The sequence below is a fragment of the Nymphaea colorata genome, chromosome 6 (assembly GCF_008831285.2).
Source record: "Nymphaea colorata isolate Beijing-Zhang1983 chromosome 6, ASM883128v2, whole genome shotgun sequence".
Taxonomy (NCBI): Eukaryota; Viridiplantae; Streptophyta; class Magnoliopsida; order Nymphaeales; family Nymphaeaceae; genus Nymphaea; species Nymphaea colorata.
In genome coordinates, this window is record NC_045143.1 from 8,206,423 (window position 1) to 8,222,612 (window position 16,190).

Consider the following 16,190-nt stretch of genomic DNA (forward strand, 5'->3'; position numbering starts at 1 on the left):
CGCCTACTGGTTTCAGCCCTGCTGTGCTGTGCTGTGCTGATCCCTTTGGAAATGATATTATTAGACTTTTATTGTCCAATCTTTTATCAATGATTCCTTACATCTTGTTTTCCGCTGCACATATCCTTTCTTTGGTAATAAAAAGTGCTGAGCTTATCTCGCAGCAATCATTTCTTGGAAACACGCCCTCAAAATCAGCAACTTTGAACTCCCTTAAGTTCCTTACACTGGGTTTTCCCTTCTCGTACGTAATGTCTGTTGGATAGTTTTTGAGCTTAATTGCACTTTCCGTTCTCGTACCTAATGTTTGTTGGATACTTTTTGAGGGCAACTAGGTCATGGCTTTCAGAGGAGATAGTGCAGAAAAAATAGGATTAAAAAATGGGCATTGAGATGGTGGACTTGGTTTTGTTGGAGCAACTGCTTCTGCGGTCAGCTCATAATTTCTTTTCCACTGTCTAAGAATGGAGTTACTGGTTGAGACATCCCAAGATTTATAACGCTGCTGGATGTCAACTATTTAAGCGACTAGCGTCTGAACAACTCGGATGCCGAGTAGGGCTTCTGTCCATTTTTGGCTTCAATGTGAACGAGATGGAGGTTGAATATCAATTTTTTTGTGGGCGACGCATGTGAAAGACTGGAAGGACATCGGACGTCTGAGGTGCGGCAGATTTGCCTGACCGTCTGCTGTGACAGACCCAAAATCACTACTACTTTTTTCCTAAGCAAAACTTAATGCCTTCTTAAAGGGCACGTTCTCATGGCTTAGGCAAGGCCTTCATTTAAAAAAAAATTGACGATTTAATAATATATTGTTGTTTGACACTCTTTCTATGTCTAAACTTCAATGTTGTCTAATTCGCATGTTTTGCGTGTAATATGTACAACTTTTTCGGGTTAATCTGGAGACAACTTTTATGGACGATTTGGTGAATAAGAGCCTCCTGAAGATTCGCAGTAAGATCCTCAGGTTGAAGTTTCTCAGGAGCTTAATAGAAGCACGAAAAAGTAAAAATGTTCGGGACCTTCAGACAAGCGGCCAAGGGTTTGATGTTGCAAATTGGACGCTTTGGTACTCATCTGTTAAAGAGTTAGTTAATGTTAAGGAGTTAGTTAACTTCACTTTGCCAATATAACAATTAACAACAACAGCTTCAAAATCAATGTTTAACATTTACAATTATTCTTGCTCCACTTTTCCTCATGTTCTCCTACTCCTGTCCCTTAAATCGGCAACATCTAACACGTATAATGTAAACGATGAGGTTCAATTACATATCATAGATTATCTAATATATGCATACATGTATGTACATAACGGATTTCCTGCTGCATTGAAATCGATTTTGGAATGATAAAAGATCATCCCTTCCCATTGTTGCTCAAATCATCTTTGCTGGAAATTCAATGCCCTAATGCAATAGCCATATACACAAGCGAAGAAGATAGCGAAGACAGCTAAAATTCCAGCTACTGGTCCCATGAAATCTCTGCTGTACCCAAAGTGATCTTGGACATACAACTTGATCATTTGACGATCTCCTCCAGGTATGATGATTTCATCTTCAAGGTCGCCATATTGGGACACAATTAAGCCATATACTGTATAAGCCATTGGACATATCCAGTAGTACCAGATCCACCACTTTGGAATCCTCTGAATAAACCATGAAAAGAAATAGTAGTTAGATGAAGAATGACTTGGTAGGATTACCCGCAAGAGAAATAAGAATGCTGAACACCACTTGCATTTTTTATTTGGAACAGAAAATATGGCCTAAACATGTCTACCAAATCAAAAGGCCAAGCTCATGGAGTCCAAATTAGTTTTTTTCCTGGACAGTCTACTCAAATGACAGAAAGAAAAGCTTAACCGGAGCTAGTACAGCCAACAGACATTGTTTTATGACATAACTACAAGCTATCTAACCATATCACGATGGCTAAAACTTACCGTTTTTGGGATGAAGAATCCAGAGAAAAGGTTGAAGAGGGCATAAAATGCAGCAGCAAAGATTGCGGCAACTTCATTGTTGGGAGTTATTGATACAGTCATCATCCCATAGTAGGTGAAGTAAAGGAAGGAGAAGAATGAGATGAAGAAAAACCAGAAGAACTTGGCGGCCGTCCACTCAAAGCTCACCATAGCATACACAATCACAGTGTAGTATGTTGTTTGGAAGAATACATATGGAATCTCTGCAATTACCTGTAAAATGAAACAGACACTCAATTTAATGAGATTTCTTGCTGGGCCATGTTTCAAATGTTTGGATGGAAAATGTAGAACCATGAAAGATGGAGCTAAACTTGCAATAACTTCCAAAGCTGAAAAAACAATGCGATGTTTTTTGTCATTTGCAAGCAAGCTACGTAGATTAGTAAATTGATTTCGTAGGACTTGCATTTTGCAGGGGTTACAAAACTTTGTTAGCATATTCTAGTAGTCTTTGGGGATTACCAAGTTATGACTACTTGGCTGCAAATAAAGTATAAACCTTTACCAATTCTACAAAGGTAATAAAAACGAATAACGTGCATTGCCTTGTATGTCGAGTAATCTACTTAGTGATACATATCAAAATAAGGCTCTGTTCTGACGCACAGAATCAAGTATCGGAAGTTGGTTTATACCTGAGCCAAAGCATATGGCGCCGCAGAGTACATCCCAGCAGCCCGTTCTCTATAGAAGACAGTCCTCTCCACATCTACGATGGGTTGTACAGATGAGCAGTTGTTGATCCCAACAAAAAGGACGGCTGCATACATCGCTCCGATGATGATGGTCAAATCAGTCGAGGTTTCTCTGCAATCAGTATCTTAGTCAGATTAATTACATTAAAGTACCATTGTAGATGCAGCTATATGTATAGGCCATGGTACCGCCACCGACATTCTAAGCTTAACCAACTTCATAAAATTACAAAATTTAAGTATTCTGAATAGAATCAGTGGCTTTCTAACCATGAATAAACTCAAAGTGGCTAATTGTGGTGCTTCTGATCACTTGAAAAAGTCAAGCAGCCAAATGACCTAGGCATGCCCAAAATTATTGTATTCACCAAGCAAATATGACCAGACTATTTCATATTAACGTTTTGACAGATTCAAACATTACCTTTTTGTCCCAACCTTCCAGAAGATGGTGCCAATCAGCAGAGCAGCAGCAAGGGTGAAGAAAAATCTAACAAGGTTGTAGTTGGGGCTTCTCCAATAAGTTAACCATTGCTTCCAAAAGCATGACTTAAATTGCCCGACCCTAGACTGTGAGAACTGCGTGGGGAAATATAGATCTTTTGATCCTGGAGGAGGAATGCTAAGTTCTTTGACGAGCTCATTGTTTCGCCTGGACACAATGGAAGTGAAACAAAGCAATAGGTGAGTTGACGTCTATAATGTTTGCCTTTTTATGAAGGGAACGCAGAACAGAGATCCACAAATGAAGATAAGTAGCGTGTGGTAGCAGAAACAAGGTCCGCAATATAGGTAAGCGCTAAATAAAGTTTCAGGCTTACTGATGGAGAGATGATGTCTTGTAACATTCAGCAAAATCAATTCCTAGGCGGACTTCGGTTGAGACTGAGCTTGCTTCCAACATCCATGTTGCCGGATTATATTTCTCTTTTATCTTCTCGACACCTGGAATAGACTGAAAAAAAAGCGGAGAGATAACGTGATGAGATGGGGACAGTAAGTCCGCAAACACTTCAACAGCTCTTGTTGCATTGATTAAACAAGTTCATGCAATTAGGCATCCTGAAGATGCCTTTAGGGTTCAACATGAAATTGAATGCAGAATGATCTTACCTCAAAGTACTCGACGACCTTTTGAGAGTTGTTTCCTAGTGGTCCACAATATATTACCTGTCCTCCCCTTTTCATAAGCAGCAACTACCAAAAAAAAAAAAAAAAAAGAAGTCGTGAAGCTTTGAACAAGAATATTGAGTTTAAATTCATATGAAGATTAGAAATGTTTTGACAAATAAAAATTCTTTTCCATGAGTCCATATCCATATCCACCGTAGAAATCCCTAAGGTTTCAGTTAAAATTTTAAAAATGAAGCACCTCGTATTCGTACCTCATCAAAGGCTTCGAAGATATCAATGCTAGGCTGATGAATTGTGCAGACGACTGTTCTTCCTGTGTCCACTGTGTTCCTTACAGTTCTCATGACGATGGCTGCAGCTCTGGCATCCAGTCCTGATGTAGGCTCGTCCATGAAAATGATGGACGGATTAGCCACGAGCTCTACGGCTATCGTTAGTCGCTTTCTCTGCTCCGTTGACAGACCAGTTACGCCTGGAAGTCCTACCAAGGCATCCTTTAGGTTGTCCAGCTCCACCAGTTCCATCACTTCATCAACAAAAGCCTGAACGGATGTTTCAATGTAGTTTTTATTCTGTCAGAGACAAATAGAGAAGGGTAAAAGGAAAAAGAGGAGTCGCAGTCCAGGAGAAAGTGGTTACCATTTTCTCTTGATGGCTGACGTCAGAAGGTAGACGAAGGAAGGCAGAGAAGATCAAGGACTCTCTAACCGTGACCTGAGGAGAATGAATATCTGTCTGCTCACAATAGCCTGAAATTCTAGCAAACGTCTCTTGAACCTTTGGGTATCCCGAGATCCTAATATCTCCTTCAATATACCCTCCCGTTTTCCTGCCAGCAAGAACGTCCATCAGCGTGGTCTTCCCTGCACCGCTGACTCCCATTAGTGCGGTGAGGATTCCAGGTCTAAATGCTCCAGTTACTCCCCTCAGCAATTGCAGTCTGTCCTCTGTAACACCCTGATCTTTCATTTCCTGCAAAACATCAAATCCCCATGTTACTGTTACCATCGTCGCTGTTGTCATTGTTCTCTCCTCTCTCTCTCTCTTTCTCTCTCTAAAACACATGCATTGGAGAAAATGGATGTTAGCATATTACAGGAAACGGATATTGGCAACAGGAAATGTAATAGATTACTGAAGACTAACCGGAGGCATGTCGACATAGTACTTGACGTCATCAAAGGTCATGGCTAGAGGAGTGAAAGGAAGAACCATTCCTCTCTTTGGGGCTACCCCTGTCGCCAGTTCTAGAATAGAATCTACATTTCTGTGGAGACCATTGCCTGCACTTCTCATTCTTCTCATTGCCATCTCCCCTGAAATACAAATTCCGCGATTAGAATCTCACAGAGAGAGAGAGAGAGAGAGAGAGAGAGAGAGAGAGAGAGAGAGAGACATCAACGTGGTCGGTAGAACGCGGGGAAGTATCTAGTTGAATCATATCTGTCAGTGGAGATGAAGATATCCCTAAGCAACATGGGCCTGAAAGGCTGAAACTATGACTTACCGCACAGAGAGATTTTTGGTTTTTGATATCACCAATTTAATTTGGGTAAATGACCAAAGACGATAAGAATATTTTCTTAAATTAGTAGGATTCGCCTTCCTCACAGGTCGAGTACTATGAAAAATAGAAAAAACGCAGAAGCCAATGCCGTCAGAAGATTCGTGCTTACTGGTGTTGTTTCCGTCGTGCTTGGACAGATTACGTCGCAGTGAATCATTTTTAGCATCCGAAGAGTCGACGTCTTCCTTGTGTTTCTTTGCAGCGTCTTCTTCAGAAATCACAGCTTGGGGCTTTCCGAGCGCTGTCAAAAAGTGGCTCAGATTCAGAGAAAGTAAACAAAAAACAGTGAAAGAAACGATGTTATACTCGTATGAGTTGTATAGATCACACAAGGGAACCACCTAATGCGTGCTACATTATCATCGAATCAGGATCTTGGTTAGATAACAATGTCCATCTATGTTACGAGACAGTATTTTGCCCGACGCAAATGACACTAGAACGTCTATATGGCGGCAGTGAGGCGTTATATGACACTTCTGACGTTTTCATGTATATATAAGCTCTGTAAGAGAATGTAGATGGCTTTCTAGCTAGCAAGGCCTGATAAAACAAAGGACGGTTCTCTGGAACACCATGTCGGGGACTAGTACTGAAACAGCTGTGTGTTGTGTGTGTGTTTGAAAGAGAAAGAGAGAGAGAGAGCATACGCTTGAGGTACATGAGAGCAACTGTGAAGAGGACATTGAACAGAATCGTGAAGCCAACCAACGCGGCAACTCCTATCCAGTACCAGTATTTAACTGGGAAGACGCCGACGAGGTCGAGCACTGAAATTCCGAGGCTCCTTATGCCATCTGCTGCCTGCAAATTACGTGTAAATTTCAAGCACACGGAAAACCGTAAAGCGAAATATTTGAGAGCAAGCATTAAGAAAATATCCATCTCTCCCTCTCTATCTCTCTCTGTGTCTCTCATTTTCCAGAGACATACACAGAGATTAGATTCTCTCATGAACACTGGGTTTAACGCACAGAAAAACGCGTGAGAATACCTTCTTGTCCATCCACCTGGGTGCAAAGAATTCGTTAACGCTGACCGCGTTAACTGCGTAAGTAAGAGGTGAGGACCAGTAGCCCCAGATCCACCACTTAGGGACATATGCTGCATTTTTAGAAAGAATCTATCAGTAATTTAACATGATTATCAGATTACATTATATCAGTAATTCAGATGTCTCTTCGATAAATTGATGTCATTCCGGTCCTAAAGTGTGGTTATCCACTAGAGGAATCGTGGTTTCAGAACTGCCTGATGCTGAGATGTTCATAGGAAATTCACAAGGTCAATTCACAGACGTTTTCACCTTAATCGGCCACATATTCATCACAAGCTTATTGATGGAATACATGGAGGCAACGGTTTTATTCCTCCACTAAGAATACTTCAGGCAGCGTCTGCGGCATTTGGTCCATAAACGCACAATAAGTTTGCCAGAGAGACGTGTCCGAGGCTTAGCTACTCAACAAGTTTTCCTACTCAATGCTTCAGATTTACAAAGCCAAAGCAGCTTGCGCTAGTTTAAAACTTGCGCACAGCAAGGCTCGGTTTTCACTCGGCATGGCTTTCTGGCAGCAACTAGTCATGTTTGTTCAACAGTAAAAGTGCTGTTGGCAATCTGATAGTTGTTCATCCACTTAGGAAGGTCGGCGCCACTCACATGAATACGTGATTATGCAGAATCATTTTGGAAAGTATTACTGCGGGGAGGGGGGGGGGGGGGAGAGAGAGAGATAGAGAGACCTCGTGGAACTATAAAGCCAGCAAGCAAGAAAATCACAAGCAGTGCGAGAGATCCTCCAGTGCTAGCAATGATCATGGTTCTGCAGGTCCCTGCTATGAGACGGAATATGGAGGAAGCCATCTGGTGTATCCAGAATATGACCAGGAATTGTTTGAAGAATCTGCATCAAACATAGAAGAAAGCATAACTACTCTGAGAATCTGTCTTGTGCGGAAAATGTTTCCAATCGTCTCCAGAAATAGATGGAAGTGCGATTCCTATTTCTGGTAAAGCTAGTTATGGAGACAGTTGTGACAACTTTCTCAAGTGGGCATCAGCTCCCTCAACTTGTCCACAACTTTGGCAAGTTTGCAAGAACCCCGAGAAATTCTTTTGCCAACAAAAAAACAGAGAAAATTCGACTTTTTCAGATGCTAGTCCCCAAGCCTCCAATCCAGAACACATTAGTTTACCTGCTTGCCTCAGGTGCGAACCCCATCGTATAGTAAGTCATCACCATCCAAACAGCAGACTCAAAGACTGAGATGGGCAGCTTGAGCAGCATATTGGGGAGGGTGAATACCCACGCAGGGTAGAAGAGGAGGTCCCTTTGCTTGAAGAAGACAGGAAGCCTCGATATAGTCATGGAAAGCTCAGAGAACCCGTTGAACATGTTGATGACCACACAGAAGACCAGGGCTCCAAAATAGAGGGCGCCATCGTTCTCCGTCCCGGTGTGCATCCTCGTCCTTACAAACACAGTGGATGCAATGGCTGCCACTATAATGATCTGGTAATTGCAGTAATCAAACATTATTAATGTTGGTCCAACGAATAAGAAAACCATATCTTTCATTAATGTTGAACCAAACGGCAAGAACAGATTTGCCCACATTTCAGAAATTAGTATAAATCTAAGACAGAAACCTTAATCAATAAAGCATTTCTTTTATAAACTTTTAACAACAACATATTTCTAGTAAAAAATATAGATTAATCAGTTTGTAGAATGTTCACCTGGACAGTTTTGAAGATGTAAACGAAGGAGTTCCTCCTGATCAGCAGCCACTCCTTCGCAAAGGAAGCCTTGAGGAGCTCCCACCTGGGCACAGCGTCCCTAGTGAAGACCAGAGCAGCCTGGTGGCTCTTGCTCCGATCGAACGGCGTAGAGAGCTCACTGTACAGTCTGAGGCCGACGTGGAACCTTCTGAATCGCTCAGCAAACTCCCGGACCGAGACGTGGCGATACGGCCTGCTCTTGTCCGCCCAATACTGCTCCTGATCCTTCTTGGACGTCACCTAGTGGTTTTGTAAGACCAGGGGCAAAAACTTATTTAGTCTTATCGCGCGGATTCAGATTATGGATCGAAATAACTAATTTATTCATTGTGTTCAACGTAACATGAGTGGTAACGACGTATGAGTCTCGTATCGGCTCTCACACATGTCTACCGCAAATTGAAACGTTTCTGGCGGATACTAATCTTAAAAGATTATTATTTTTTTATTGTATTAAATATTTGAAGTATTTATTACTTATATATTAAAAAAAGATCTCAAACGCAGTTTCAGAATTTTACCAAGCACATCCAGTAGATGGAGGAGGCTCGTTTTGCTTCCACATTAATTAATATGTTATAGATATGCAGTTAGAGGGAGGGGGAGGGTCATTACCTCTTGAAGAAAGTCTGCTGTCCCTTTCCTCTCGGGGCATTTAAATCCACAGCTCTCAAAGAATTCGACGACATGAGCTCGGGGGCCCTGATACACTATCTGCCCTTCCGATAGTAGAATTATATCATCGAAAAGTTCGAAGGTTTCAGGCGCAGGTTGAAGCAGAGACATGAAAACTGTGGCATCCATCAGATGGACAATTTGTTGCAGGCATTTCACGATTTGGAATGTGGTGGAACTGTCCAATCCAGTCGATATCTCATCCATGAACAGTGTCTTCGTCGGGCCGACGATCATTTCACCTGCAAAAAGTGTACGAGAATTTCGATCAAAGGACAGGTATGGAGCAGATCTGCCTTGGAAGCTAGCTAAGCTTACTGCAATATCCACAACTGCTATCAGTTCAATTCTTGTTGAATATTTTATGAAGGGAGTTACCGGTTGTCACTCTCTTCTTCTGCCCACCGGAAATCCCTCTCTGCATGGCATCTCCAACGATGGTGTCTTTGCAAATGTCCAGACCAAGAATCTGTTTCAAAAATTAAACTGTCAGCACCTGCCCACATTCTCAATTTTCAGGAAAAGTAATGTACAGATGAGGGTTCAATTAGAAAAAAAAAAAACACAAGGCCCAGTTTTGGGTTTATGGTTAAATCTGTAAGCCAAATGTTTTTCCATTAAAGCAAAGTTTAAGGAAAATGCGACGTTGAGAGAGACTTACTTTTAAGGTATAATCTGTCTGTAAATTGCTCTCCACTCCTTCCATAGCTGTGGCCTGAAAAGGAGAGTGACAAAAATGAGTATGATTGGATGCTGAGAGTAATATGAGAACGGCTGCTTAGCAACAGTAATAAATAAGCTGTTATTGTCTCATTAATCAGCTTTAAAGATTGGAGCATATTCATAAAACTCTATATTACCATGGTCCATGAATGCATTTTATTGATTGGGGTAAATTCATGAGACCCCAAAGTTTTAGGGTTGTCCATTCAAGTGGGTGCCATCTCCTTTTATCTATTTGCTTAGGCTGGTTAGACTATACTTCTAGTACACGGTATTATTAGGTAAGTCTGGATGTCCATAATCCAGTGTATTTACGGTCTTATTTAAAACAGTAGGACTGGTGAACCACATTATGCCCTGATTGGTTAATTGGGTCCTCACGGTCAACTTAGTAAAAGGGCCCTAAGGTGATTGGGTCAATCAGGTCCAATCTCCTAGGTACCCAGCCACGCTCAGGTCTTTTTGGTTTGGCCCTGGGTCACGCTGGGTGCACTGTTCTTTCTAGTTCATGGAACCAGATCTGCCAATTATGAACAACTTAGGTAATCAGCTTTGATCTTGTGTCTTTCCATATTAACTCAAACCTGATTCTGTAGTGCCATAAAGATCCCGACCTGTCTGAGTATTAACCTGTAAACTCTATGTGTATTTATACCCATAAAAATGTGTAACATTTCTGGGTCTTGTTTCAAAATTTATACCCATAAAAATGTGTAACATTTCTTTTGATTGTTCTTCATGTCAAACATCCCCTTAATGTGAAAATGTATAACCATAAAAATGCAAAACCAGTTTCCGTCCGGTGTAACCTGAACCCCACTGGGATACATTTTCAAAGTACAGATCAACCATGCATAAAAAGTAAAAGCAAAGGAGAGTTATGAATCGGAGGGTTTCAACCTTCATGAAAAGATCCACTTCCGCTTCCGGAAATATTCCTGCCTGTTTTTCTCTTCTCGCCAACTCGGAAAGCAACTCTGCATCAAAAGGCAATAGCAATTCATGACCATCAGCATCATCACCAAATCTCTCTTTCTTCTGTATGGTAAAAGCGGAGGAGATTGTACTTTGGAGTTTAGACTAGGAAATTAAGCTAGTTCTAATTTGACCTTTAAAATAATTTTTCTTAAAAAATTTGTCCGGTCAGCCGAGAAATAAATGACGTGTGCCGTTGAACAACCACGAATATGAATTAATTAAGAGAAAACAATGAATGAGCCCATATATTTCTATAACGAATTGAACATGCGGAGGAACAGGTTCGGCTCAGCCGGTTCGCAGCCTGGGTCGGGCCACCAAACCATAACAACTTCAATAATGAAGAAAATGAAAGGGGAACGATCATAGGTTTTGAACGATCCCAATCCCACCAAACCAAAACCAATCACCACTCTCTCCTTGTCGCCCAAAGAACGAATAAGAAAGCTTAGCCGGCCAAGAGGGCACGCCAAAACTACGTCCCGCTCTTACCATATCTGGAGCCCACGCCCTGGCAGCGGGCGGAGAAGTCGAAGGTCTCCTTCACCGTCATCTCTCCAATGTGGACGTCATGCTGACTGATATAGGCGGACGTCTTCTGCGGCACGAACTCCTTCATTTTGTGCCCGTTGTATGTAACCTCCCCCTTCACCTGCTCACATTTTGTGCAAACGGAAAACTTAGAGAAAAGTTGAATGCCAGTATTCAAGATCATGAACAGGGATGCAAAATTCCAATAAAAAAAAGACGTGCAGTGTCATTTTGAAAATCGATTCAGCTCATCTTGGTCTGGTCAATACCTAACCAACTTCAACAGTAACTCCGACCTACATTGTAACTAATGCCTACATAGTCAATGCATTTCCTGTTATTGACCGGTTGCTTGCATTCTGCAGGGAGAACAGATAAAACAGGGAGAGCCTTTTTGCTTTACCTTAAGGCTAGGGTCCAGCTTTCCAGCGAGAGCCAACAAGAGGGTCGTCTTCCCGGAAGACGGCGGGCCCAAAAGCAGCGTCATCCTGTCCACATGATCACACCTTCAGTCAACAATTGTTTGAAAATATTAAGCTTAACCGCGAACCACGCAGAGCCGATAAGGTTTGAAGGTGAAAAATGAAAATACTCAGAGACCGTCACCGTCCATTGATCCCACCTCATCGTCGTCAGCCGATTTAAGATGAGAAATGCTTGCCGATTTTCTTACCTTTGAGCCAAACCATAAACTCTCTTGCCGTTGAGAGTGAGCGAAAGTATTTTGAAGAGACGTAAAATTTAGAGAAGGCGCAAAAGAAGAGGTTAAAAAAATAAGATTATGCTCTATCAAGTTACAGGGAAACCGTGGAAAACAAAATGTTTCGTGCAGTCGATCTGAAGGATTGAATGAGAAGTGGTGACTAAAATTGACGGCCACCTCCCATCCGTTAGAGGGCGACGGAGGACCAGGAGGTGAAAGGTGTGGGTGGAGGAGGGGAAGGCGAACCTGGAGGGCCTGATGAAGCCGGAGGCGTCCTTGAGAATGGTGAGGGTGGTGGTCTTGGAGAGGCTGATCCCCACCATGCCGAGGGCGGATTCCGCCAGGTTTCTGGTGGCGTTCCACAGCGTCGGAATTGCTCTGCTCCCAACGTGGCACTCCGCCTCTATTGTGAGGTTCTCGAAGCGAACCTCCACTGTGGGAAGTTGGATACCAACCCTGCGAAACAAGTGAAAGCAAAATCATGCTTTAATTTTAACCAAAGCCAATCTCTCTGCCACTCCCTCTAACCGATTCAGTTTCTGAAAAATCTTTTACGAGGGAAGGTGAAATTTTCGCAGTGGAGCTCCGACATCTGTTTTCAGTAAATTGAAAATGAGAACTATGAACTTTTCTTAACTTTAGAAATTCTTCATTTTTGGGACTACCATGGTTAATAATTAAGAAAACTACTTTTTATAATTTTTAAATAAAAAGTACAAAAATGATTAATATTTAATGTAAAGACTCTTGTGGCTTGACAAGTGAGACTTTTCTTTTTCCGACTTTTTCAAGCCTTGTCATTTTCTTTGCCACCCTTGAACAATAATCCCATACCTACGGCCTGACCCCAAGAAGAAACGTTGAGAGCAACCAAAATAATTTTCATTTTCTTAATTTATTCTGCGTGAAGACATCTATAAAATAAAAATTTTATAATTAAGAACTAAAAATCAGTTAAAATCTTATGAATCCAGCCAGATTGGGATGTTGAAGAAATAACTTCGAGCTAACGACCGGCTTAATCTGTCGAACTTCGACGGAGAGAGGGAGAGATTGCTTACTTGTCGATCCGGTTCCTGAGCTTCCGGAGGAACTTCTCGTTGTCTTCCTCCGCCACCCTGAAGATCCGCTCGATGAACTCCTGCCTCTCTGCCACGCCCAGCTTCCGCACATCCACCTCCTTGTGCACTACCTGCTTCCCTGCTCCCACTCCGCCCTGGTGTTCCTCCACGAACGACTGGATGATGCTCGTCCTCAGCCGGTCGTACGTCGGCAGCTTCTCCAGCGCCGCCCATCGTAGCGCCTCCTCGTCCTCGTCAACGTTTCGGCTCCGCCGTGACAGGCTGGACCGAAAGTTGAAGACGTCCTCCACGGCCCAGTTCCCCCGCCGGCTGGCGCTCCCGCTCAGGCTCATCTTCCGGCTCCTCCTCCCGCCCGTGCTCCACACTCTCTCCAAACCTTCCATTTCCTAAACTTTCTCTCTGATCGTCACCTACTCTGTTCCGCACTCTGGAGAAACCGATTCGTTTCGCACCAGGAGAAACAGAGGAGAAATAAAAAATTCTAACTCGTAGATGATTTGGAGCAAAATCTCGTGAAAACGGGCTTTTGGATTTCGGATCTCCCTAGCTTCTTATATTAAGTTTCTCAACAATACAGAGAGAAGAAAAGCTTTCCTCGGAAATCTTAGCTTCTCACTTTTTCCTCTCCGGTTGAACTGAAGTTCGGGAAACTAATTGAACCAAGAACAAAAATCAAATCCGTTCTTCTTCACAGTTTCGGTTCGTGAAAACAAGAAACTCCTGCTGAAGCACACCCCCCGCGCTCCAGTACAGGAAAAGGAGAAGAATAGAAGGGAAAAAGGAGGAGAAAAGCGAGAGATTTTCCTGGACTTTGAGAGGGAGACGCTCGATCGATCTTTCCCTACTTCGAGAAGACGAGAAGGGCGTGAAGGCCAAAACAGGGACGGTTCGATCTGAAGTAGCAGCAGGAGAAGAAAAAGAAGAAGAAGGACGGGAGAAGAGGTCGGACGATTCTTCTCCAAGAAGCCAGATAGAAAGGGTCGATGGCCTCGATCCCTCGCTCTCTCGCTGTGTGGGAGAAGCGGGAGAGCAGAGTGGTTGGGGCTCCTGGGTGCCGAGGGACATATATAGGGGCGAAACCCTCTGAGTCAATCGCCGAAGAAATCTGGTGGCAAGGGAAAGGGGCGGCGGCCGGCGGGCGGAGGTGGGGACGGCCAGCTTGGAGGGGCTCGTCGGCCACCGGACTCATCCATGCACGCTCGCTAAGAGTTATGTATAGGTCATCCCATTTTCCTTTTAGGGTCACCGATGAACAACCCACCCTTCCGTGGTCTTATCTTTAAAGATATATATGATAGTTCAACTGGTTCTTTTTTCTGACATTGATGGTTTTGAAAATTCAAGATGGAAATCGTTTCTTGAAGAACAAATGGCTAAAACATGTAAACCGTGTTATTGGTCGTATTATGTTTCTTACAATATAAAACTTTATGTCAAAAAACACAGTGTCCTTTTTAACTCTATTACAGATCTATGTATGTTTGGGAGAAAATGTCGTTGCTGTCACCATGTGTCGTTGAGAGTAGACATTGGGGCCTATGATCATGTGCGTGTCACCTTTTCTTTCCAATTTTTCTTATCTTTGTTTGCTCTCATACAATCACGATTATTAAGGGTGCACATCGAGGCAGCTGTCTGGCCTCCGCCTGGATGCTATTTTGGCAGCTCGAGCTGAGGCAATTGGGCTTGGCTTCGGCCCAGTAGCAGAGATACATATATAGGCGAGCAGTCGCCCATGCTAGCAATAAAATTTGTATTTATTTTTACATATTTTTTTTAATTATTTACTTATTTATATATGTTGTGTTCCTTCAAAAATAAATTTTTTTATAATAATACCTCATAGCCAAAAAATTCTATCTCCGCCACTGGTTCAGCCTGATTAGTTTGAATGGGGCCTGGGTCTCGCCCTGCCCAACTCTGTTTTATTTAAAAAAAAATTAAAATATATGTATTATATAAAAATATATAAAATAATTAATAATATTTTTTATTAGGCCCGACCCAATTCAACCTAGAACTTCGCTCATTGAGACCCCGGCCTGATGCCAACTCTTAATTATAACCAGGGGGGGGCATGTAGGCCGTGGCCCGCTCCGAACTAGCTGGAAAAAAAAAATTTACATTAGAAAAATAAAATTTTTTTAGTTGTTCAATGTATTTTTTTTTACTTAGGTTCAGTTTGGCTTTACCCAAATTTGAGGTTGGATTATTTGGTCCCTAAACGAAATCCTGACTCCGCCCCTGATTATAACTACTATATTCAGAAAAAAGGGCCAAAGCTCTCCTTAGCTGCTCCGGACATAGCCATTTTGTTCGCAAGATAGACGAGTCCAATTTATTTTATTATCGCTATAGCTGATATCAAGTCATGTTTCCTGCTCAAATTTGGGGTCAAATAGTGCATGACCAAATATGCATGTTGTTTAAGAGGGTAATGTCCTACTATCACTCATATTAGAGTGGCCGGCTCATACATCCAGTTCCATTTTCGGGGGATTGTGATATTTATTTATATCAGTAGAGAGACAGGCGTACACAGACCCGTATAATTGGGCTTGTGTGGGCAATTGCCACACATGCTCATGTGATTGATCATCTTATTTATATATTAAACATTCCTGCATGTAATTTAGTTTATTAGGTATTGGTGCCCTCAAATTTAAGATTTTTTATATTAGTACCCCTTTGCCGCGAGTTTCTGGTTTAGTCACCAATAAGTCTCTATACAGTGATAATGTGCTGTGTTCTAATAGGAAATCATGCTAATTCTACCAGTTGAGAAATTTGTTCATAAGAAGCTAATGGAAGCATTGGTAGTGTAGGACAACCAGGGGCATAGATACATGGGGTCTCTGTGGGGGCGTATGGCTCACAGAGCACACATTTGAAAGCTTAATTTAGTCGTTGGATGTCGACTTAGGTCCAGTTACATATGACTGCCCCACCAGACCCAAGTTACTACCCTATGATTAATTAAAAATTTATTAACTATATATTTAGTTCTTCATAGAAAAAATTTCTCGCTCAGGACAACTGTGAGACAAAATGGAGTTAGCTTATCAATGGTGCAATGATATGGGGGTTCATTTAGAAGGTAGATGTAGGGAATTAGATTGACCAAGAAAGATAGGTAGTACTGTTGACATATAGGTAGGGATGTCAACCGGTCTGATTTCGGATCGGATATATTCTTAATTATGTATGTTTTTTAGATATTCACATCTTCGTATTCGAATTAGAATAAAGAAAAGTCATATCCAAATCCGAATCTAGAATCCGATTTTACAATCCAAATCCGATTTTTATATTTATATC

At 42.1% G+C, this 16,190-nt stretch overlaps 1 protein-coding gene across 1 annotated transcript; it reads right to left on the reverse strand.

Moving 5' to 3' along the window:
* Nucleotides 1-1,136: 1,136 nt before the first annotated feature.
* LOC116255480 (ABC transporter G family member 42-like) lies at nucleotides 1,137-14,110 on the reverse strand. The gene is made up of 23 exons (XM_031631318.2): nucleotides 12,852-14,110; nucleotides 12,037-12,246; nucleotides 11,491-11,575; nucleotides 11,049-11,208; nucleotides 10,479-10,555; nucleotides 9,517-9,570; nucleotides 9,234-9,324; nucleotides 8,796-9,097; nucleotides 8,139-8,420; nucleotides 7,595-7,911; nucleotides 7,142-7,302; nucleotides 6,393-6,502; nucleotides 6,049-6,202; nucleotides 5,508-5,639; nucleotides 4,978-5,147; nucleotides 4,471-4,803; nucleotides 4,083-4,373; nucleotides 3,811-3,894; nucleotides 3,519-3,652; nucleotides 3,122-3,349; nucleotides 2,638-2,809; nucleotides 1,958-2,212; nucleotides 1,137-1,660 (listed from the first exon to the last, which is right to left on the reverse strand). Exons 1-23 carry the CDS (start codon nucleotides 13,253-13,255, stop codon nucleotides 1,391-1,393), a joined length of 4,476 nt encoding a protein of 1,491 aa, XP_031487178.1. The 5' UTR covers nucleotides 13,256-14,110; the 3' UTR covers nucleotides 1,137-1,390.
* Between the last annotated feature and the right edge of the window lie 2,080 nt (nucleotides 14,111-16,190).

What these genes read in the sequence shown, in the direction of transcription:
- LOC116255480 (XM_031631318.2), bottom strand. Translation starts at nt 13,255, where the DNA reads ATGGAAGGTTTGGAGAGAGTGTGGAGCACGGGCGGGAGGAGGAGCCGG. An exon ending in GGGCGTGGGCTCCAGATATG is followed by an intron (nt 10,556 to 11,048) that starts GTAAGAGCGGGA and finishes CTTTTGATGCAG; the next exon opens with AGTTGCTTTCCGAGTTGGCG. An exon ending in AGACAGATTATACCTTAAAA is followed by an intron (nt 9,325 to 9,516) that starts GTAAGTCTCTCT and finishes TTTTTGAAACAG; the next exon opens with ATTCTTGGTCTGGACATTTG.